The 24,428-nt window shown below is 47.2% G+C and overlaps 1 protein-coding gene across 1 annotated transcript; it reads left to right on the top strand.

Annotated features, from left to right (window-relative positions):
• The first annotated feature begins 529 nt into the window (after window positions 1-529).
• Window positions 530-845, top strand: NDUFAB1 (NADH:ubiquinone oxidoreductase subunit AB1). The gene has a single exon (XM_060252597.1). It carries the CDS (start codon window positions 585-587, stop codon window positions 843-845), a length of 261 nt encoding a protein of 86 aa, XP_060108580.1. The 5' UTR covers window positions 530-584.
• Window positions 846-24,428: the final 23,583 nt, after the last annotated feature.

The following is a 24,428-nucleotide window of genomic DNA, read 5'->3' as shown; positions in this document are numbered from 1 at the left end:
ATTGGCAGTAGAAAGGTGAGTCCTGGGAGTGGGGAACCCCATTGGTGGGGTCGGCATCCCTAGAAGCTAAGCATGGTCAGTACTTGGTGGGAGACTGCTGAAGAAGGCTTTGCAGAAGAAGGCTAATGGCAAATCACCTCTGCTTCTCGCTTACCTTGAAAGCCCCTTGCTGGGGTTGCTGTCAGTTGGTTGCTATTTGGTAGCATGTGCAAATCTAAAAGGTAGCAAAGGTAAAGGACCGGGTTACTGGTGACGTGACATCACGACGTTTTCATGGCAGATTTTTTATGGGTGGTTTGCCATTGCCTTCCCTAGTCATCTACACTTTACCCCCAGCACGTTGTGTATTCACTTTACTGACCTCAGAGTCGGAGGGCGCGGGGGGTTGTGGGTAGGGAGCGGGCCGAGAGGCGCATGCGCGGGGTCAACATGGCGGCCCGTGTCCTCCTCGCGGCCTCCGTCCCGCATGACCCCTTCCCGCCGTGGCCGCCCCGCCCCTCTGCCGCCCCCTCCTCCGGCCGCCCCCCCCGCCGCCAGCCGCGCCCTGGGCCCAGGCCCTGCAGCCCTGCCGCTGCTTCTCCGACATGCCCCCGCTCACCTTGGACGGCATCAGGGATCGCGTCCTCTATGTGCTGAAGCTGTACGACAAGATAGACCCCGAGAAGCTGAGCGTCAACTCTCACTTCATGAAAGACCTGGGGCTGGACAGCCTGGACCAAGTGGAGATTATCATGGCCATGGAGGACGAATTTGGCTTTGAAATCCCCGACGTTGAAGCCGAGAAGCTGATGTGTCCGCAGGAGATTGTCGATTATATAGCTGATAAGAAAGACGTGTATGAATAAGACGACCTCAGAGTCAACCTTGAGCCAGCTCCCTGAACCCAGTTTCTGCCGGGATCAATCTCGGAGCTTGGACTGAAGTACTGCAGCTAATAACGCTTAAGAAAGGCCATCAGGTCCAGACTAGGCTCCCTCTGCTCATGCATTCTTTTCCCAGAGCTCGCATGCCAATGATAGAGTGACATCTCTTAATGTAAAGAATGTTGGATGGGTTGTGCCTCTATGACAGCACCATCAGCACTAATCCAGTGATGCCTTGGGACACCATTACGACAAATCCCTTCTTCCTCTTCCTGCACCATACTGAGAAGTTTGAAATGCCTTAGGCTGCACTTCAGTTACTTGCTCTTCTGATTACTTAAAAGAATTTGTTCCCTCTGCCCTTTGGAGGTTTTGCATTCCAGAACAAGTCCTCCCTGCTGCCTTGGGGGGGGGGGGGATGTGTTCCCCCCTGGAGAAAAGGAAGCAGTCTGTGGCAGTAGCTTAGCAACTACAATACCATGTACTTTAACCGCTTCTGCATTCTCTTTGGCGTGGTTGGGGTTCATGCAAGCTACTGGAATGCTTATCTCCCATGGTTTCTAAGAACAGTCAAAAGCCAATGACTAATGGATCTGACTCAGTCATATGATTTGTGGCCGCTGATAATAAGAGAACAAATAGACTGCCTGAACTTCTGGTACTATTTTTTGTTAATGATTATTACAAAATCTTTCATAATCAATCGAGAAACCTTAGTTATCCAATAGCTCTGACTGTTAAAAAGGTAAAGACCTGCATGTTAAAAAGGTAAAGGCAGTCCCCTGTGCAAGAACCAGTCGTTTCCGACTCGGGGGTGATGTTGCATCACGTTTTCACAGCAGACTTTTTTTAATGGGGTGGTTTGCCATTGCCTTCCCCAGTCATCTACACTTTCCACCCAGCAAGCTGGGTCCTCATTTTACTGACCTCAGAAGGATGAAAGGCTGAGTCAACCTTGAGCCGGCTACCTGAACCCAGCTTTCGCCGGGATCGAACTCAGGTCATGAGCAGAGCTTGGACTGCAGTACTGCAGCTTGCCACTCTGCAGCATAGGGCTCGTCATGTTTGAGGTTAGCCTGAGCTTTTTCAGATCTCAGAAACTTAAGCAGGGACAGTTCTGGTTAGTACCAGGATGGGAGACCACCAAGGAGGCAAGCAATGGCAAACTATCTCTGTTCATCTCTTGTCTTCAAAACCCTATGGGCTCACCATAAGTTGGCCGCACTACACACACAGTTATCAAACACATTTCTAAAACAGGAACAATTAAAAAAAAAAAAAACCCTGAAAGCTCTATTCCCAAAACATTGCATCACATAATTTTCAAAACAGCCCATTCCATTGCTAGTCCGGCTGGCTTACAGTTTGAGCTCAAATTAAAACATATAGATCATAATTTTGTTTTTGGTTTTTGCCGGATGCTGGTGCTATTCTATTAAACCCAGTGCTTATTTATTATGCATCTCCTCACCGTGAGTTCATTGTGACTTGGCAGTACACAAAAGAAAGACTCTGACCGATTATGCACTAGGGCTTGTTCCGAATGGAGAGCCCTTTTGATCCTGGCGCTTCTCTCCATTTTTGCACAAGTTGCCCCGGAGCTGCGAGTTGGCGCACCATTCTCCCACGATAAGCAGAAACCGCTTGGAAGAGAATCCAGCTTGCTGCAGAAGAGCGCCGTGCCAGTTCGCAGCTCCAGGCAACTTGTGCGAAAACTGAGAGAAGCCCCGGGAGCAAAAGGGCTTTCTGCCTGGAACAAACCTCATGCAAAATCGGTCTCTATCTCTAATGTGGGACCCTCCAATGGACTCCCATTCAAAGGACTGATGAGGAACCTTTCCACATTCTTATTTTTCTCACTTGTGAATTACTGTTTCTTTGGGAAGGGAGGAGGGGGTGTTCCACGTGTGTTTTGCTCCCTCTAGTAGTTGATTTGTTATTACACTGGTTTATGTCAGGCATTTTAAAATGTGCAATTTATTTAAAACTGCTGGACCATATCCTGGATGGAAACCAGTGTAATAGCAAACTGACCACTAGAGGGAGCAAACACATGCAAAAGGGGGGGGGGGAGGGACCCTGAAGAAACAAGCAAGAAACATGAGAATGTGCAAAAGCCTCAAGTCAAAACTTACCCATTACTACATTGCCAAAGCACTGGGGGTTCCCAAGCCACTCAAAGAGCCCTTTCAAGCCCTTTCCAGTATGGGACCACCTCTCCTAGTAAACCCCTTTTACAGCATTACTGTCACGACTCAGAGGGGTCTTACCAATTGCTGCCACCACTCTGGGCTAAGGGTCTCCCTTGAGAAGGCCCAGAGTTCCCTCCCAAGCCTTTCCAGGCCTTCCTTAGCTTAGCCCAAATAATAGGCGTGAGGACCAGGCAGAGTGAACAACAGGAAAAAGGTTTATTTAAAAGGTCAGCGCAATATAACAAACAAGGTGCATAAAACAGCAAAAGGGGTGAAGGAAAAATAACCACATGTCCTAAAGCGTCTGAACTTACTGTCCCTAAACTGTCAGTCAGACCTGGGCCTACTCACCCTTCCTCACAGGGCAAGGGTACCTTCCTTGCAGCAACTCTTCCTCTTAGGAAAAGAACACCCCCTTCCTGGGCTTGGTCTTCTCCCAGGCCCCACCCCTCTTTGGGCCAGTTTCCCTCCAAAACCTGGCCACCCAATCAGAGGGATAGAGGGGATCCTGGGAAATGTAGGCTCTTCCCAGTAACTCCTAAGCAGGCTTCCCTGGGGTCTGCAGGCCTTCTAGGCCCAGGATGATGACAATTACAGTCAGGGGAGAAGAATCTTCTGGTAATCCCTGGCCCTAAAGGATATCTGGCTGTCCTCGACCTGAGCCAAGGCCTTTTTGGCCCTGATGATGGCCTGGTGTAACTCTCTGCTTAATAACATCCATGCCCTCCAGGACGTAATGCGGTTCTGCTGGGCATGTAAGACAGAGAAGTTCTGCCAGGACAGCTATAGTTTGTCATCGAACCTGGCCTCCTTTATCCTTCATCTCTCTGCTTAGAATCATAGAGTTGGAAGGGACCTTCAGGGTCATATAGTCCAACCACCTGCACAATGCAGGAAACTCACAAATATCTCCCCCTAAATTCACAGAATCCTCATTGCTGTCAGATGGCCATCTAGCCTAGGCTTCCCAAACCCCCCGCCCTGTCGGGGGACCCCTGAATTAGCAGCCTCCTCCCCCGCTCTCCAAAAATCTGGAAGCAGGGGTGGTGGTGGATGGAATGGCGCCATGTCTCATAAGAACATAAGAGAAGCCATGTTGGATCAGGCCAACGGCCCATCCAGTCCAACACTGTGTCACACAGTGGCAAAAAAAATTATATATACACACACACTGTGGCTAATAGCCACTGATGGACCTGTGCTCCATATTTTTATCTAAACCCCTCTTGAAGGTGGCTATGCTTGTGGCCGCCACCACCTCCTGTGGCAGTGAATTCCACAAGTTAATCACCCTTTGGGTGAAGAAATACTTCCTTTTATCCGTTTTAACCTGTCTGCTCAGCAATTTCATCGAATGCCCACGAGTTCTTGTATTGTGAGAAAGGGAGAAAAGTACTTCTTTCTCTACTTTCTCCATCCCATCCCTGCGTGCCTCCCTCACAGGCTTCAGGCTTTTCCCTTCCTCCGGGTCACAAAAACCTGCCCACCGCCGGCCTGCTATTCGCTCCAGTCCGGCCTCCCTTTGCGAGGTGCATGCTGGGACTCGTAGTCCTTGCATCCTCTCCGGCTGCTGGGTGGCGTCTCCTCGGGGAGTCTGGCCGGCGGGGCGGGGGGGGGGAGCTCCACCCCCAGAGGACCATGTGCGTTCTACCTCCAGAGGCTTCAGTCGCTGATTGAAAGGCTTCCTCTTGGGATGGTGTGTCTGTGTTACTTTGAAGAAGTTGGCAGCAAGTCGTGAGTAGAGAGGCCAATCCCTGCTTCAGAATGGCCAGAAATGGGGGGGGGGGGGAGTCTGCTGAGCACTTCATTATTCCCTATGTGGAGATTGATTCTCATAGGGTATAATGGGGAATTGATCTGGAGGTTTCAGGGGCTCTGGGGGAGCTGTTTTTTGAGGTAGAGGTACCAAATTTTCAGTATAGTATCTAGTGACTCTCCCCAAAGTACCCCCCAAGTTTCAAAACGATTGGACCATGGGGTCCAATTCTATGAGCCCCAAAAGAAGGTGCCCCTATCCTTCATTATTTCCTATGGAAGGAAGACATTTAAAAATGTGTGCAGTCCCTTTAAATGTGATGGCCAGAACTCCCTTGGAGTTCAATTATGCTTGTCACACCCTTGTTCCTGGCTCTGCCCCGATGTCTCCTGGCTCCACTCCCAAAGTCTCCTGGCTCCACCCCCAAAGTCCCCAGATATTTCTTGAATTGGACTTGGTAACCCTAATCTAGCCTCTATTTAAAAACCTCCAAGGAAGGAGAGCCCACCACCTCCCAAGGAAGCCTGTTCCATTGAGGAACCACTGTAACAGTCAGGAAGTTTTTCCTAATGCTGAGCTGGAAACTTAATTTCAACCCATTGGTTCTGGTCCTACCTTCTGGGGCCACAGAAAACAATTCCACACCATCCTCTATATGACAGCCCTTCAAGTACTTGAAGATGGTGATTATATCACTTCTCAGCCGCCTCCTCTCCAGGCTAAACATGCACAGCTCCTTCAACCTTTCCTCATAGGACTTGGTCTCCAGATCCCTCACTATCTTCGTTGCCCTCCTCTGGCCTCATTCCAGCTTGTCTATATCCTTCTTAAAATGTGGTGCCCAAAACTGAACACAATACTCCAGGTGAGGTCTTACCAGAGCAGAGTAAAGCGATACCATCACTTCATGTGATCTGGACAAGGGGTAGGATATAAACACTTCAGTTAGGGCTGCTAGCCTCCAAATGGGGCCTGGAGATCTCCCTCTTTTAGAACTAATCGCCAGTGGGCAGAGATCACCTCCTCTGGAGAAAATGGCTACCTTGAACTGTGTACCATGCTGAGGCCCCTTCCGAAACACCGCCCTCTCCCAGTTCCTTTCCTAAAGTCTCCAGGTCTTTCCCAACATAGACCTGGCAACCCTAACTTCAGTGCAATCTGGGACAGTCTGATCATTGTTGTTTTAAATTTTTAGCCTGTTTTTTTATGACTGTATTTATTGGAATGATACAGTGTATTTACTGAACGCCCTGAACTGTCCTGAGCCGTAGTTGGAGGAAGGTGGTCAAGAAATTGAATTAAATAAATAAATAAGCTGAAAGCTGCCATAAATAATACATTTATATGGAAGCAGACAAAGGTGTCACTCTACCCTTGCATCTTTATAGCGAGAACTCTATTTATTCATTCAGTGTATGATCCACTAAGATCCCTAGATCCTTTTTGCACATACTACTGCTAAGACAAGTTCCCCCATCCTATAACCATGCATTGGATTTTTCCTACCTAAATGCAGAACTTTACATTTATCCCCGTTAAAATTAATTGTATTGATTTTAGCCCAGTTTTCCAGCCTGTCAAGGTCATCCTGTATCCTGTTTCTGTCTTCTTCTGTGTTTGCAACCCCTCCCAATTTAGTATCATCTGCAAATTTAATAAGCATTCCTTCTATTCCTTCATCCAAATCATTGATAAAGATGTTAAACAAAACAGGTCCCAGGACAGATCCTTGAGGCACTCCACTTGTCACTCCTCTCCAAGAGGATGAGGAACCATTCACAAGCACTCTTCGGGTGCGATCTGTCAACCAGTTACAGATCCACCTAACGGTAACAGGATCCAAACCACATTTTACCGACATGTCAACAAAGATAGCATGTGGAACCTTATCAAAAGCCTTACTGAAATAAAGATAAATGATGTCTACAGCATTTCTCCAATCCAGCAAGGTAGTAACTTTCTCAAAAAAAGAGATCAGGTTAGTCTGACATGACTTGTTCTTAAGAAACCTATGCTGGCTCTTCGTAATCACATCCATTCTTTCTAAATGTTCCAGGACCAACTGTTTGATAATTTGTTCTAAAACTTTTCCAGGTGTAGACATCAACTGACGGACCAGTAGTTATCCGGATCGTCTTTTTGCCCCTTCTTGAAGATGGGGACAACATTTGCCCGCCTCCAGTCTTCTGGCACCTCTTCTGTTCTCCAAGAATTCTCAAAAATAATAGCCAGAGGCTCAGAAATTACATCCGCAAGCTCTTTTAGAACCCTTGGATGCAATTCATCTGGCCCTGAGGACTTAGTTTCATTTTTAAAAATGAGGTGTTTATGTACTACCCCTACACTGATCCTGGGTTAGAACTTCATACCCTCCTTATATGTTCTGTTTTTGCCATGTTGAGCACCGTTCCCCTCAGAAGAGAAGACTGAGGAAAAGTAGGAATTGAGCAGTTCTGCCCTCTCTTCATTACCTGGTACAATTTCACTTTCTTGCCCTCGCAATGGGCGTACCATGTCCTTGCTCTTTTTCTTACTCTGAACCTAAGAAAATAACCCTTTTTTGTTGCTTTTAGCTTTCCTAACTTTTTCTCTACAAGCACTGGCGATTTGTTTATATTCATCCTTGGTTATATGGCCCTCCCTTCAATTCAAGGAGTCTTTTTTATTTCTCAAGTCTTTAGAGAGCTGTTTATGGAGCCACTTCGGTTTCTTTAGGCTTTTTCCGTTTTTTCTTCTCATAGGAATCATCTGTGATTGCCTGAACCCCCCTGGCCTTGCTCTTTTTCTTACTCTGAACCTAAGAAAAGAACCTTTTTTTGTTGTTTTTAGCATCTTTGGCCAGCCTAAGCTCATACTGAGTTTTATCTTTCCTAACTTTTTCTCTACAAGCACTGGTGATTTGTTTATATTCATCATTCTTCCAATTCCTAAAGGAGTCTTTTTTATTTCTCAAGTCTTTAGAGAGCTGTTTATGGAACCACTTCGGCTTCTTTAGGCTTTTTCCATTTTTTCTTCTTATAGGAATCGTCTGTGATTGCCTGAACCCCTATGAGAGCCAGTTTGGTGTAGTGGTTAAGTGTGCGGACTCTTATCTGGGAGAACCAGGTTTGATTCCCCACTCCTCCACTTGCAGCTGCTGGAATGGCCTTGGGTCAGCCATAGCTCTGGCAGAGGTTGTCCTTGAAAGGGCAGCTGCTGTGAGAGTCCTCTCAGCCCCACCCACCTCACAGGGTGTCTGTTGTGGGGGAGGGAGATAAAGGAGATTGTGAGCTGCGCTGAGACTCTTGAGTGGAAGGCGGTCTCCAAGGGAAATCTCCGCAAAAGAACATACTGCAAGGCACATGAAAGCTCATACCTTGAAGAACACTTCATGGATCTAAAGTGCCATTGGATGCCAGCTTTTCTCTCAAACACTGGGAGGGGGGAGAAGGAAGGAGAGGTTGCCCAGCTCCTCTCTGCACAACACAGAGACGGGGAAAGGAAGGCAGCTAAACAGAGCTCAGGCTTTGCAGCTTGTGTCAGTCCTCAAGGCTAGCTTTTCTCTGCACAACAGAGAGATGGGGGAAGGAAGGAAGCAGAGCAGAGCAGAGCAGAGCAGAAACACCGCTCTAGGGGATTTGTTCATAGTATCACCATTACTTGCATACAGGTAGTATATGGGGGTGTCGTAGGGGTATTGAGTTAATTTTTAATGATAATATTTTATTTTTTTAATGTGCACTAGTCCGTATTTACCAGTGCTTTGCATCAAAACCTTCCGCAAAGCTTAGCACCATCACCAGCAGCCCTCCTAATTGCTACAGGTAAAATATGATGGGGACAGCTACTCCCAAGAAGCCGAGCCAGGTTGTGACTCAACTAGCATCAGAGAGTGCTGATTGGTTCCCACAGTAGCCAGAATACAACTCTCTCTCATTGGTGCCATGCTAGCCAGAATGCCCAGCTCTCATTGGCTGGAAGTGCAGCACAGCCAGCTGTACTTTTCCACTTTTGTTTTAGAAACAAAAATTACACTCAAAGAGGAGCTGTGGCTCATTGGAAGAGTATCTGCTTGGAATGGGGGAGGTCCCAGGTTCAATCCCTGACATCTTCAGTTAAAAGGACCAGGCAGTGGGTGATGTGAAATACTTCCGCTTGCAACATTGGAAAGCTGTTGCCAGTCTGAGTCAACAATATTGACTTCAATGGGCCAAGGGTTTGATTCAGCATAAGGCAGCTTCATTTTTGTGTCCAAAAATTGCTTTAAAGGAAGCAGTGTTACTGCATTTAAAAAGGAGAGAAAAAGCAACAGATTTGTGTGGAAGAGGCGCAAAGAAAAGTCTATGACTGTTGACCCTCTTATGTGAGCTGGGAATCCCAGCCTAGGAGTCATCTCTTTAGACCTTTTCTGAGAGTGAGATAAAAGCTACAGGGAGAAGAAGAGAAACAGCATCCGTCTACTACCAAGCATTGCTCCGTTGGTCTGAGCTGGTTCCTGGGTTAGGTGTCTCTTTGTTCACTTCATGCTTTCATGCCATGGAACTGGTTGTGCCCAACTACATCCTGTCTCCAGGGCCTACTATGGTATTAAATATGGAATATAAATAAACAAATAATAACAGCAACAACAACTGGTTGCCACTCTAATCACCAATGCCAGGGGAATAGAGATACATATATCTCCAGGGTTTTTGTTGTAGAAAAGGCCCAGCAGAAACTCATTTGCATTGTTTTCTCACCATCGTTTTGCACAGGACTTTTACTCAGCAAGGACTCATTTGCATATTAGGCCACACCCCTGACGCCAAGATAGCCAGAACTGCGTTCTTGTGCTTTCCTACTCAAAACAAGCCCTGATTATCTCATTAAGGACTTTTCTTGAGCAGGAATACACAGAAATGCCATTCCAGCTGGCTTGCCACCAGGGGGTGTGGCTGAATATGCAAATGAGTTCCTACTGGGCTTTTTCTACAAAAAGCCCTGATTTTGTTGATCATGTGATTTTGGAATTTACAGTCTTAAGGAAGGGAAAAGCTATACATAGTCAGACTTATAGGTTGGACTTCAGAAAGGCAAACTTTGATAAACTTAGACTTATGCTGGGTAAAATCCCATGGTCAGAAATACTTAGGAGGAAGAAGAAGACATTGGTGCTGCGGGGGGGGGGCAACAGTGGGAGGGCTTCTAGTGCCCTGGCCCCACTGGTGGATATTCTGCTGCTTTTGGGGCATTGTGTGAGAGAATTTTGGACTGGATGGTCCATTGGCCTGATCCAATATGGCTTCTTTGATGTTCTTTCTTTCCATGTCTTTCTTTTCTTTTCTTTTCTTTTCCTTTCCTTCCATTTCATTCTTTCCCTATCTCTTTTCTTCCATTTTTTCTGGATGAAACTTTTCTGTTCATCATACTGTTGTTGCAGACATAGGAGCTTTGCCAATGAAAAGTTGGCACCCCCAATTGTAGCCAGCTGGCCTTTCTGTGAGATTTCTGTGTGAGTGAGTGAGAGTGAGAGGTGTAGGACAGAAAGAAATTATTGGAAATTACTGCTGTATATCTCAACAGCTGTGGAAGTAATGGTACTGTGAACTTGGCACTATTTTACTGATCCTGCTTTTAACAGCTGTTTAACACCAAAATTAAACTCCTCCTATAGATATTTAAAAAGATGAAAGAAGTTCATTGGCTAAATATCTGCATGATAGGTTACTTTTAAAGGCATGGGAAACACTGCCAGTAAAAAGCTGCAAGCCCCTCATCAATATCCTTTTTGGGATAACTGCAGAAAAACTTGTATGAACTTCATATAACTTGAAACTAATTCATTAATTGCAGTACAATTCTCTGCTACCCTTCACAGCAATTTCCCAGTGTTTCAGCCGAGGAAAAGTATGAAAGCTGTCAAAAGATTTTCTTGAAACCAAGCAAGCTTGGCTGCAGCTTGAGGCAGGGTTCCAGTAGTAGCAGCTGAAGGAAGGGCCTATTAAATGTGTCAGCATATTTTGAGGTAGAGCAGCTGCCAGGGCCCAGTGTGGGTGGTACACAGTGCTGTCATTCCTGATGGCAATGGCAACAGTACTTCCAACTGCATACACTGGCCAGTGCTGTTGAGGAAGGGATGTGTAGGTGGTGCAGGCAATTGAACATGGGCATTAGGAGTGCTTGAAATCTGGAGAAGAACAAACAGATAGGTGCATGCAGGTGTGGGGGTGGAAAGAGAGAAACCTGGGAATGTATTAAAAAGTTTCAGACCACCCACTTTCAACCCCCATTTTGGCTCAGCATGAATTTCAGAGAGGAAGAAGAGGCAGGTTTGGAGGAGTGCCCTGGAAGTGACATCACAGGAAAAGGTGGAGTTTTGGTTCAGTGTGCCCCAGAAGTCACATCACTTGGCCCATGACCTATAAGTGACACCACATGATCCTGAGCGCAGTGCTCTCTGAGGCACATGTGAGGAGAGGTGGTCTCGAAGGTATTTTACTATTTTAATGCTTTATATTTTGCAGTTTTTATTGGTTGTTAGCTGCCCTGAGCCTGTAATAGGGAGGGTGGGATATAAATCTAAATAAATAAAGGCTTAGCGCTCCTGAAATACTCTCCTTAGTTCCTTAGCTCTCCTGACCAGGATGATCAGGGGCCTGGAGACGAAGCCCTATGAGGAAAGGCTGAAGGACTTGGCAATGTTCAATCTGGAGAAGAAGAGGTAGAGGGAGGATATGACTGTTCCCTTTAAATATTTAAAGGGCTGTCGCTTAGAGAAGGGCAGCAAGCGGCTCCTGCTGGCAGTGAAAGAAAGGGCTGACAATAATGGGTTAAAGTTATGAGAGGAAACGGGAAAAAAAATTTCCCGTAAGAATCATAGGATCATAGAATTGGAAGAAACCTCTAGGGTCATCTAGTCCAACCCCCTGCACAATGCAGGAAACTCACAAACACCTCCCCCTAAATTCACAGTGTCTTCATTGCTGTCAGATGGCCATCTAGCCTCTGTTTAAAAACCTCCAAGGAAGGAGAGCCCACCACCTCCTGAGGAAGCCTGTTCCACTGAGGAATCGCTCTAACGGTCAGGTAAGAATAGTTCAACAGGGCAACCAGCTGTCTAGGGAGGTGGTGAGCTCCGCATCACTGGCAGTCTTCAAGAAGCAGCTGGATGAACACTTGTCAGGGATGTTTTAGTCTGATCCTGCATTGAGGACAGGTTTGGACTAGATGTCCTGTATGGCCCCTTCCAGCTCTATGATTCTATTATTCTAAATCACAGGCATTTTCCGTGTGTTTAGCGTAGTCAGGACATGCTACGACTGTCTGACTGCCAGAAGTTCTTCCAGCTCTTTAGCGTTATCTGGGGTGTATCACAAGGAGGTGAGCTAGAATTGCAAAATACCAGGACGGGAATGTAGCTCTCTGAACCCTCCCCAGCTGCGACTGAGTGGATTGAAAATCTAGATATAAGTATTTAAGGGGATTGCCTCATTGGTCTGCAAGCTCATTATATTATCATATACTTCCTGTGGGCAACTCTGTTCTGTGATAAATAAATAGACAACCTTAATATTCCAGTTTCATTTCCCTTTGTTACTGCTCCCTCCCTTCATTTCCACACAGCTTCGCAAGCAATCCCAGCCCAGCCTCCACCCTGGCAATGGGATGGAGACTGCACTGGTCACCCTCACAGATGATCTCCGAAAACAGGGGTGGAATTCTAGCAGGAGCTCCATTGCATATTAGGCCACACACCTCTGATGTAGCCAATCCTCCAAGAGCTTACAAAAAGGAACCTTGTAAGCCCTTGGAGGCATAGGTGTAAAATACGGGGGGCTCGAGCACCCCCCCCCTGGATTTGCCTGGCGGGGGCTGAGCCTCCTCTGAGCAACCAACAAACGACTTGGGGCTTCAAAGGCATGAATAGGGTGGTAGAGTCTATGTGTGATTTTCCCTCTGAGCTGGAAAGAAGTCAGTGGTGTAATGACTTTACAACCTCAGCTTCTTAGAAATGCTAATTGAGCTAAAACAGATACAAATGGATTAGATAGAGGGATGGAAAAACTTCTCCCACCAGAGGCTAGCTGTCAATACGCATATTAACCAGTGCTGGTAAGCTCTAATTGGGTAAATCAATACATTGGCAGACCTGGGTCAAGGGGGTGGGGAGATGTGGTAACTTTCTTTTCTCAGCTCTTGCAGCACAAGATACAGACCTCTCTGAGATCTAGGAAAGGTGACTATTTCTTTCATCCATCCAGCCGATCTAGAGTGTTGAAGGACACTTGATATTGTAAGGTAATTGAGATCTGCAAAAGTTTTCAGTTGTATCTTTGGATTCTCTGGATTAATGACCAAAGTATTGATATCCAGCACATATCAATCCGTATAAGTTTGGTGTCTGTTGGAAAATAAAGCCTGGCTGGCTACACCCACTTTTAATGTACCAGCAGTCAGATTGCAGGCTCTCCTTGGTGGATTCAACATACTTGCTTGGTTCCAATTTACATATGGGGAGGGGAAGTCAGATTGAGTGTGGATGGACATGAAGATCAGAGGCCTTTAAAAATTTCCTAATGGATTCAGGGGGGTAGCTATGTTGGTCTGAAACAGCAGAACAAAATTTGAGGCCAGTGGCACCTTCCAAGAACCAACCAAGTTTTATTCTGGGCATCAGCTTTTGTGTGAGTGTACACTGTTTCATTTAGATTACACACACACTTATTTTATCTGACATGAGCCTTTTTTTGCTGTTAATCATTGATATTATTTATTGTTTTGCTGCTGTTGGTTTTATGATGTGAGCCCTCTTGAGCCCATTTTTTGGGTAGGGCAGGATATGTTGAATACATGAAATGAAATGAAAGTTTGATTTCTGAGTATAAGTGAAAACTGAATGGTATAGGTATCAACAGCTTCCCTGATAAACTGATAAACTGTAGCATATGCTGAACCCACCATGTAGTTGGTGACAGCCAGTTTGGTGCACTAGTTAAGTGCACGGACTCTTATCTGGGAGAACCGGGTTTGATTCCCCACTCCTCCACTTGCAGCTGCTGGAATGGCCTTGGGTTAGTCATCGCTTTTGTAGGAGTTGTCTTTGAAAGGGCAGCTGCTGTAAGAGCTCTCTTAGCCCCACCCACCTCACAGGGTGTCTGTTGTGGGGGGAAAGATAAAGGAGATTGTGACCACTCTGAGATTCAGAGTATAGGGCGGGATATAAATCCAATAACAATATCCTCCTCCTCCTTTTCCTTCCTCCTCATCTCAGTTTATACTCCATCCTACCCCCTAACAAAAAAAATCCATGCCTCATATCAGAGAAATATTTGTGTGTGTGTAACCCAAAAAACTCTAGTGTCTGAAAAAATATCAAAAGGTAAGAAGGCACTGTGAAGGGGCTATAGACACCACTTTGTTGGTGTTAAAGGTGCCACTGGGCTCCAACTCAGTTCTACATTTGTTGACTGCTTTATTATCTGTATACCAATTTACTGTGATTTACACATCTTACCCAATGTGTTATTCCACTGGTCAAATCCCACCTTTTCTTGGGTTTGGCCCAGTCCATGGGCATTGTTGTGGTGGGGGGGGGGAGCACTCCCTAAATTTATGGGGAGGGAGCTTCTCCATAAATTCATAGGTAGTGATGATGGAGGCCCCTCCCTGTGATGTCACTGGCTCCTCCCTATGATGTCACTGGATCAAATGTCTCTGGCTGGGCCCCAGCCCCCACCCCCAGGAAATTGAAAAGTCTACGCCCCTGCAAAATTGGCTACATCGGGGTGCAAAGCTCCTGCTAGAATTCCACCCCTGTCTGTAAACACCTGGCCCAAAGCAGGTCAGGACTGCTTTTACTACTCGATCTGACAGGGCCTGCTCAGGTGTATTCCTGTTTCCATCAATCTGACAGCAGTTGACACAGTCAGTTATGATCTTATAACCCACTGCCTTGCTGATGTGGGGATATGTGGGACAGCCTTGAGTAGCTGGGGTTGGGGACAGAGGGTAGCCTTGGGGAGAGGATTTTGCCCCATTACCTTTTGGTATATGGCATCCTCAGCGAGCGATCTTCTCCATGTTATTCAATATCCATATGTGCCTTCTCACAAAGTTGGCATGAAGTTTTGGGCTGGGCTGTCAGCCAGTACCCCGATGACATCCAGCAGGATCTGACAGCCAAATGGGCACCGCCTCAGACATTTTAGCTGAGGGTTTGGATGACGTGGCTTGTTGGTTAAACAGATTGACTGAAACTAAATCCATCAAAGACAGAGGCATAAGATGAGGGGACTGGGGATCCAACTCAAGCTACTGGCAAAACGTTACTAACACCAGAGTTTAGGTTTGATTTTGGATGCCTCGTTATCAGTGCAGGCCCAAATCACAAACAGTGCCAAGTTAACATCTATTTTCAAAACTTTGTTACAATTCATTTGAACTGGGCCCAACTAGTAATTTTAAAGGATATATGCAGAAACAACTTGTACCACTTTAAGAGTTTTCAAGCGTTGGGAATTATTTAAACATATCTGGAACCAGGGGCTTTTTGATGGTTTGTTTGTTTGTTTTGTTGAGCAGGAAAGCACAGGAATGCAGTTCCAGCTGGTTTGACATCAGGGAATGTGGCCTAATATAAAAATGAATTCCTGCTGGATGTAACCCACCCTAACAATGGTGATGTCAGGGGGTGTGGTCTAACATGCAAATGAGTTCCTGCTCGGCCTCTTCTACAAAAGCCGCCCTGAGCCTGCTTCGGCGGGGAGGGCGGGCTATAAATAAAATATATTGTTATTATTATTATTATTAAAAAGAGCCCTGTCTGGAACTACATAAGTACTGAGATTCTTTTATGGAATCTCAGTTAGAAGTAAATTTTAAATATAGCAGATAGACCCATTAGGATCCGTTCATTGGTTATAGTAACAAAGATTAATACATCAATGGGCTTAGTAAAAGATTTAGTTATAATAAAGATTCATAAATGGTGTTCCAGTAGATGCTCAGGGAAGTAATGTTTTTGGTATGGTTTTAAAATGTTTTAAATACTTCATTCATATTTTAGATTTTATATATTTTAAATTGATCTTTTACTGTTTTTGCTATTGACTGTTTTATGATGTAACCCGCCCTAGGCCTGTTCTACGGGAAGGGTGGGCTAAAAATCAAATAATACAAATAAATAAATAAATAAAATATATCATTGAAGGGAACGGTGCTACAATTATTTAGTAAATGTAAGAAATAGAGCCCAGCTCATCTCTTTAAAGCATCATATTTAAATGCATTTAAGTGGAAGGATTACATATGGTTTCAGCTCACAATAACTTTGTGAGTACTATACTGTGTTTTATACCCAACACACAGCTGCATGGAGCTAGAATAGTTTTCTTAAAGTAGTTAGTTGTCAAGTTTTTTGTAGAGAGTTTTTTTGCCAGGAAAATTCAAAAGGCTTTTGCATCTGGTTAGCGAAAATATTCAGGACTGGCTTGCTCCTGAAGTAAATATAAACTCTTAAGTGGTATTGAGAGGTAAGTTCTTAATAATAACCAGTAGTATATTTTTTAAAATATTCATTTATTTCTTTTTTTTCAAAGCATTCAATTCCATTCAGCTTTGTGCTGTATCTTGTTATAACTACCATGGTTTATTCCAGGATGATAAAAGTTGAAGAAAATAAAGAAGTTGCAGAAAGCATTTTGCTAGCTAAATTCAGAAGACCTTTGCATTTGTTTAGAGAGGAGGTTAAGGCCTGGCTTGCAGCCAGTATCAACACTGAATTGTAACAAAAGGCTGAGAACTTTGAAGGAAATGGGGATACTCCTGCGGAAAACTTTTGATGAAATGAAGCTATATCTGGGTGCTCATTGGGTGGACTTCGCTTTGTAATATTGTAAAATTACACTTATTTATAATCTGTACATTAGATTTATATGACTCCTTTAAAAGTTTTACCAACTGTGTTAGCCAGTATATTACAGTGCTTGTTTGCTTGTATTTCCTGTACCACATGGAGGTTGGCAACAATAGACACAGGGATCTTGGTTCATGGTTTGCTGACTATGGCCCTGAGTGTTCCATCCAAGGGTCAGAGTTGTGCTAGGATTCCCTCAGAACTCTATACTTTTACCACAGATAGAATTCTGGGGGGATCCTAGAGCATCTTGCTGGAACAATAACATCACTTCTGGGTTCTCACTGGAAGTGACATCACAGCGTCAGCACTTCCTATTCCTCCCCTGCCCGCATATTTTCCCTGCTACTTTACTGAGTGGGCAGCAAAGAATTAAGGCTGCAAGTGAGAGTTCTTCCACCAGAATGGGAGACCTGGTGGCCCTAAATTGTGCTGTTTGTGTGTGTGCAATATCTTCCTTTTGAAGATTATGTTTTCCTTTGTGAGCCCACTCCAGTCCCTAATGTGGTGAGAAGCAGGGTATAAGTCCCTAAATAAATGACCAAAAGCTTCTAGAACACCACTGCCAGCCTCGAATCCTCATGTCTGTGAATTGTTAACTTCAGAAAAGTTTATGCTAACTGACAAAAGCTATTTTAAGTGCAGAATGTTATACCTATTTATAAACAGTAGCTTCCTTAAACGAAGTGTTTCCTGAAGTTACTTTTCTGCTCACAGAGCCCCATAGCAATTAGAATTTTCAGGGTACAAGTGTTTGAAAGTCATCAGATACAAGTAGAAAACTTGAAAGTTTATACCCTGAAAATCTTGGTTGTCTCTAGCCATTTCCACAGTAGTGAAATTCCCTACATTGATGTTTTCACATATGTGAAATTTTCTGCAGTAATTTTTTCCCCTCTCCAGGCACAAATCTAGACAGATTTCTCACTAGGCTTGTTCCCAAGGGTTGTTTTGCAGAAAAATACATGGTGAAGCTCATTAGCATAACTCATTAGCATATGCCGCACCTCCCACGCCAAAAAGCAACCTGATGCAAGAAAGGAGAACCCTGGGTGAGTGAGGCCTGCTTGGGCTGGCTAGAGATCCAGCCAGCCCAAGCAGGCCTTGCTCACCTGGGGCTCTCCTTGGCTGCCATTTTGTATAAGCTGCCATAGGGCTGCAACTTGCCCCACCTCTTTCCCACGGCAAGCAAGATCCTCTGAAAACCGGCTTCTGCTTGCCATGGGAAAGAGGCAGGGTAAGTCAAAGCCCCACAGCAGCTTGTGCAAAATCAGACAGAAGCTTGCATGGGGGGAGGGGGAAGGGCTCAGAGACTGGAACAAGCCTAGTGAGAAATCGAGGCTAATGTTTTCTCCTTCTTCTGAGAGCCAGTTTGGTGTAGTGGTTAAGAGTGCGGACTCTTATCTGGGAGAACCGGGTTTGATTCTCCACTCCTCCACTTGCAGTTGCTGGAATGGCTTTGAGTCAGCCATAGCTCTTGTGGAGAAACGCCGTCTTAGTTGGGAGAGAACATGAAACTGCTAGGCAGGCTTTGGGGCCAAGCCTTCCCTTCACTTCCCCCTCCCTTCCGGAGTTAAACCATCAACTCTAGGGGGAGAGCCTCCTAGAGGGGCAGGAAGTTCTTTTCTTTTATTGGAGTGAGGCGGGAAAAGGTCAGTTCTCAGCTGGCCCTCAAAGAGGGAGGTTGTCAGTGGGATCCTGACTGTGGGAGAGGCCTATTCAAGAGGAAGAGGACCCCAGGCAGTAAGTCATCCACAAGGCAGGGCAAGTTTAGACCAGGGACGGTAGGATGCGTTTAAATCCACCTTTTATTTGTGCTTCTGGTTGCTGTTCGGGTGCTGTGCTAAACTTTTACATGCAACTGTTTTTGTTTTGTTTTTCTTTTCTTTTTCTCTTTTAATTAAATATTTTTACTGTTTTGAATGCTGGCAGTCAAACTCTGTACCACATAGATCCCCAACCGCATTAGACCACGCTTTATGAAGGGGGCCCCAGGGAAAAGGGGGAAGGCCTGTGGTTGGATAAGGTGCCAATCCTCCAGGGGTTCCCCGAAGAAGTGCTGTGGTCTCTGTGATACCCAAGTATCACACAGGACCTTGAGGCCTGGCCTCAGAGCTGGAGAGGGGGATTGGGAGTCCTGTTCCTTTCAATCCGAACCCCTAGACTGAGCAGGTGGTGGCAGCGAGCCCAAGTGGCCGAAGGAGAAATAGCTCCCTCCAGGAGTTGGCGACTCAATAGGGAGTTGATGGGACCAGGTCTGAAGGCAGAATTGGGCCGGTTCCGTCACAGCTCTCATAGGAGTTGTCCTTGAAAGGGCAGCTGCTGTGAGAGCCTTCTCAGCCCCACCCACCTCACAGGGTGTCTGTTGTGGGGGGGGAGAAGATTTAGGAGATTGAAAGCCGCTCTGAGTCTCTGATTCAGAGAGAAGGGCGGGATATAAATCTGCAGTCTTCTTCCTCTCACCCTGCATTTTCGAAACTTGCTTAAAAATGCAGGATGAAAAAGGAGAAAACTTTGCATTTGTGCCTGGTGAGGAAAAACCTACTGCAGAAAATTTCACATAATACACAGTTTTATTAAATGTTAATGCAGGGAATTTCACTACTGCGAAAATGGATCCTGGCTCTACTGTCCTTGAATTTAACTCTTATACAACAGGCCAACATGGCTACTCCCTAAAAGTATCTTCTTTGCTCACAGGCAGTGTACCTAAAGAGGGACTATTGATCTTGCTGGGGGAATTCACCCTGAGCTAATGGGAATCTTGGAAGAAGCCAGGTAAGCAAAGTTTGGGCACTACCCCTTGGGTATGGAAACCACCACCACTGATTTTTTTTTCCCAAGCCAGAAATGTACATACTCTTTTAAAAATGGAACAACCCCACCCCCAAAAAACCCTTCTCATTCTTAATCTAGCTGCTACATCATCAATTTAAAATTGTTTGCCATGAGATTCTCAGGGGTTAAATCAACTAACTGCATACAGGCTATGGTGAAGACACAGATTCCAATCTAACTTTCCACTTCCTCTTTAGCCGTAAAAACTAGGGGTGGAGGGTGGCCTAGAGTGTAGGTAGGAGCATACTTTCACCTGGAGTCTGAAGTGGTATAGCCCAGACATAAATGTAGAGTTTCCAAGAAAGAACAAAGAGCCAATCTTTGTCCAGGAAAGTAGAAAAGTTTCCTTAGTGGATTGCTGACAAAGTGGGAGGTTTCTGATGTAATTCAAAGATAAGAGTTTATCAGATAGCCCAGACATAAATGTAGAGTTTCCAAGAAAGAACAAAGAGCCAATCTTTGTCCAGGAAAGTAGAAAAGTTTCCTTAGTGGATTGCTGACAAAGTGGGAGGTTTCTGATGTAATTCAAAGATAAGAGTTTATCAGATGTGCTCCAGCTCTCATATACCTGCCAGGAAAGGAGGGAGGAGATAAGCAGTTATATGTCTTTTATTAACTAGACAGCTACACCCAACGATGTAGAAAATATAATATAGCTGACAAGATAGATTCAGGTGGGTAGCCATGTTGGACTGAAGCAACAGAACAAAGTTTGAGTCTAGGGGCACGTTTAGGACCAACAAAGTTTTACTTCATGTGCATGGACACTTCTTCAAATAGGGCATGCACATGAAAGCGTATACCTTGAATAAACCTTTGTTGGCAGGGCTGGCTCGCCCACTAGGCAAACGAGGCCGTTGCCAAGGGGAACCGGGAAGTGGGGGACACCGAATTGGGCTGCCCCCCCCCCCCGGTGCCCATGGCAAACGCCTAGTTTGCCTGTCTCCCGCCACCACCAGCCCCCTTCCTTCCCTTATGCTTCCCTCCCTGGTGTGATCAGAGCTTGCCCACTCCCCATGTCAGAGTACAGCGCCTGGGCTTAACACCGTCTATGCGGATGGTGGCGCAGCATCTACTACTTTGAAGAGCCCGCCGAAGTAGACTTCACTCCCCCTCACTTCCAGTTCCTGGAAGGAGGGGGGAGAAGTCTCCTTCGGCGGGCTCTTCAAAGGTGTAGATGCTGCGCCACCAGCGCATCAAAGGCAGTAAGCCCAGATTCTGTGTGCTCTGATGGGGGGGGTGGCAACAAAGCGCGGCACTGCTTTGCAGCGCTGCGAAGGGAGGGTGGTCGGTCGGTGGGGGGCAGGGGGTTTGCAGCCTGCCTGGGGCACCACATGCCCTTGGGCCGGCGCTGTTTGTAGGTCTTAAGGGTGCCATTGGACTCATAGCTAACAAGAATTTTTGTTTTTGGAGTATCAGTGCTCATGGGAACCTAAACAAAAGGGCTGGTCCTTGCCCCCAAATAGTTCACAATATTTTGTCAAAGGGGGAGATACCCAACTGAGAAGCAGAACAGGGAGAAGGGAGGAAAAAGAAGGAGCAGCTCCAGAGATGTAGCAATGCAGCAATGCCATCACGCTAGCAAAATTACAGCCTACAGACTAGAATTTATGGGATAGATCTGTGCCACTTTTGTTTGCAGCGAGCAGGATCTGCCCATCCAGCATACAGAGCAGGTGGAGATTTGAGGGTTTTCCAAACGGGAAACCAGGGTGTGGGTGTGTGCGTAGCAGTAATATTTCTCCATCCTCATTTCCACATGCTGCATCCAAATCCTGCAAAACCATCTCCAGGGCTGGCCCTAGACCTTTAGCACCCTAGACAAAGCTAACTACTTGCGCCCCCTCCCCCTTTCTCTGGGGTCGCAGCATCCAGATCTTTCCCCTCTTCCTATAGGACAGAATGGAGAGATCTGGCCGCCACTGTGGTGCTACCCCAGAGAAAGGGTTTAAAGTTTAAAATCCCTTCTGTAGCATTGCAGCGAAGTGGCGGCTGATCCCTCCATTCTTTCCTACAGGCCCATAGGATAGAATCGACTCCATTATATCTTAAGGACTCATAGGCTAGAATGGACTCTGTTCTACCTTATGGACTCATAGGATAGAATAGAATCATAGAGCTGGAAGGGACCTCCAGGATCATCTAGTCCAACCCACTGCACAATGCAGGAAACTCACAAATACTGCCCCCTAAATTCAAAGGATCCTCATTGCTGTCAGATGGCCATCTAGCCTCTGTTTAAAAACCTCCAAGGAAGGAGAGCCCACCACCTCCCGAGGAAGCCTGTTTCACTGAGGAACCACTCTAAACTCTATGGTTTAACCACTGTTAAACCCTTTAGCTGCATATCCCACAGGGTTTTTAAAACCACAGGGTTTAAAAACCACAATACAGTAGAACATTTTATGGTGCACCATCACTCTACAGAGAGCCAGTTTGCAGAGAGCCAATTTGGTGTAGTGGTTAAGTGTGTGGACTCTTATCTGGGAGAACCAGGTTTGATTCCCCACTCTTCCACTTGCACATGCTGGAATGGCCTTGGGCTAGCCATAGCTATTGCAGGAGTTGTCCTTGAAAGCGCAGCTGCTGTGAGAGCCCTCTCAGCCCCACCCACTTCACAGGGTGTCTGTTGTGGGGAGAGAAGATATAGGCGATTGTAAGCCACTCTGAGTCTCTGATTCAGAAAGAAAGGCAGGGTATAAATCTGCAGTCTTCTACATCCATGGAGAGGCTGGCCATGTCTCCCTCCACAGCAGGTGACCCCTTTGCCAGCAGCCCCTGGCTGCACCACTGCTCAGTGACGTGGGGGTGGGGGATATGCTGTGAAAATCGATGTCACTCTGACGGCATGAGTGTGATCCTGGAAGTTATGCCATGCTGTTGGAGCAAAGCCTTTTAAAATGTATCAGTCCAGCCGAGCCTCCCACCAGAACTGGGCCATTGATCCTATCCTATCTATTGGTACCAAACAAGTGTTTTGCAAGGTAAATGTGAGCATAAAGGCCAGAAAGGGAGAATTAGTAGAGTTGAAAGCAGGCAACTTTGGAGTGGCTGAACACTGTAGTAATGATGTGGAGCAGGGCTTTTTTTGTGGCAGGAACTCCTCTGCATGTTAGGCCACACACCCCTTGTAGTGTATCAAGAAATGTCATGCGACCAGACGGGGGGGGGCAACTGGGCAGTCCCAGGAGCCCCAGTGCCGGGAGCCAGTTCCCCGCCTATCTCCAGCTGTGGCGGGAAGTTCAACGGGGCAGGATTGGCCCGACCAACCCAGTAGGCTGTACCCGGGATTGTATATAAGCGGGACCCGGCCCGCGTGTTCTCTCCCTAGCTACGTGCTCCCAATAAACCATGTTGCCCTACTCTCGTCTCCGTTTCGAGTACGTTACACTGGCGACGAAGGTGGGATACTAGCCTCAGCGGCTACGACGGAGATCTGGGCAACAAGCGACCGCCGCCGCCATCATGGCCAACCAAGGAGGAATCACCGGCTACCTCGAGCCCTTCGACCCTACAAATCCAGAGGGATGGGAGTCCTACGCGGAGCGGGTCGAGTTCTACCTCCGGGCCAACAAGATCACAGACGCCGGAGCAAAGAGGGACGTTCTCATGAGCGTCTGCGGGCCTGCCACGTTCGAGATCGCCAAGGGTCTCTCGGCACCCGCCCGTCTGGCGGAGAAATCCTATGACGAGATCATCCGACTCCTCACGGGACACTTCTCACCACAGCCCTCGCGGGTGGCTCGCAGGTTCCTGTTCCACAAACGGGACCAGATCGCGGGCGAGTCCGCCGCGGACTACCTGGCGGCCCTCCGCAAACTCGCCGGGAACTGCAACCTCCCCCAACTGGAGGAAGCCCTGGCGGACAGATTCACGTGGGGCCTCCGCGACGAAAGGCTCCAGCAAAAGCTCTTCGCCAAAGAAGAGCTTACCCTCCAGGCCGCCTTCAGCGAGGCGGTGGCGTGGGAACGAACCGCCCGAACGTTTCCCCGGGCCAAGATGGAAGCCGCCCACCACGAAGAGCTGGACCACGACGGCCCCGAGGAGGAGGAAGCCTATCAGCTACGCCGCCCAGCCGGGCCACCCAACAGAGCGACCCAACGCCCCCGAGCGACCGACCGACCACCAGCGTCGGAGAGAGCCCCGGCCACCAAGTGCGCCAGCTGCGGCGGCCCCCACGAGAGGAGAGACTGCCAGTACCGGACCTGGGACTGCAGGAGCTGCGGGAAGACCGGCCACATCGCCAGGGCTTGCCGAGCCAAGCCCAACCGCAGGAAGCCGACCACGTACCACGAGTCCGCGGAGTCCCACGCGATAGACTCTACGTCCCTACAGGTACTGAACTTGCCCCACGATTCCCCCGATAAAATCAAAGTGACGGTCCTTATCGAGGGGAACCCCTGCCAAATGGAGGTGGACTCAGGGTCCTCCATTTCCCTTATAGCGGAGGAAACCCTAAGAGAACTGTGTCCCCGCCAGCGGCTGCAACTTCGGCCGGCAGACTTCATACTCCGGGACTTCCAGAAGAACCCGGTGCAAATTGCAGGGTGGGCGCGGGTACAAGTCGAGCGGGGGTCCTTCCACGGCCCGCTGGACATCCTGGTGGTAAAGCGCCAGCTGGCTACCCTGCTAGGTCTGGCCTGGTTCAAACCCATGGGAATCCGCGTGGAGGGGGTGGGGCAGACCTTAAAGCCCCGTGGGTTCGGGGAGATTTGCAAGGAATTCCCCGAGGTATTCGATGGGTCCCTAGGAAGCTACCGGGGGCCGGCCATCTCCCTGCCCCTAGACCCCACAGTCAGGCCGATTCGGCTCAAGGCCAGGAGGGTCCCGTTCGCCTTGAAACCTAAGATTGAGGCAGAGCTAGACCGCCTCACGGCACAAGGAGTCCTTGAGCCGGTGGACTACGC

This window comes from Heteronotia binoei, chromosome 13, assembly GCF_032191835.1.
Source record: "Heteronotia binoei isolate CCM8104 ecotype False Entrance Well chromosome 13, APGP_CSIRO_Hbin_v1, whole genome shotgun sequence".
Classification (NCBI taxonomy): Eukaryota; Metazoa; Chordata; class Lepidosauria; order Squamata; family Gekkonidae; genus Heteronotia; species Heteronotia binoei.
This window is presented reverse-complemented; position numbering and strand designations above follow the sequence as displayed.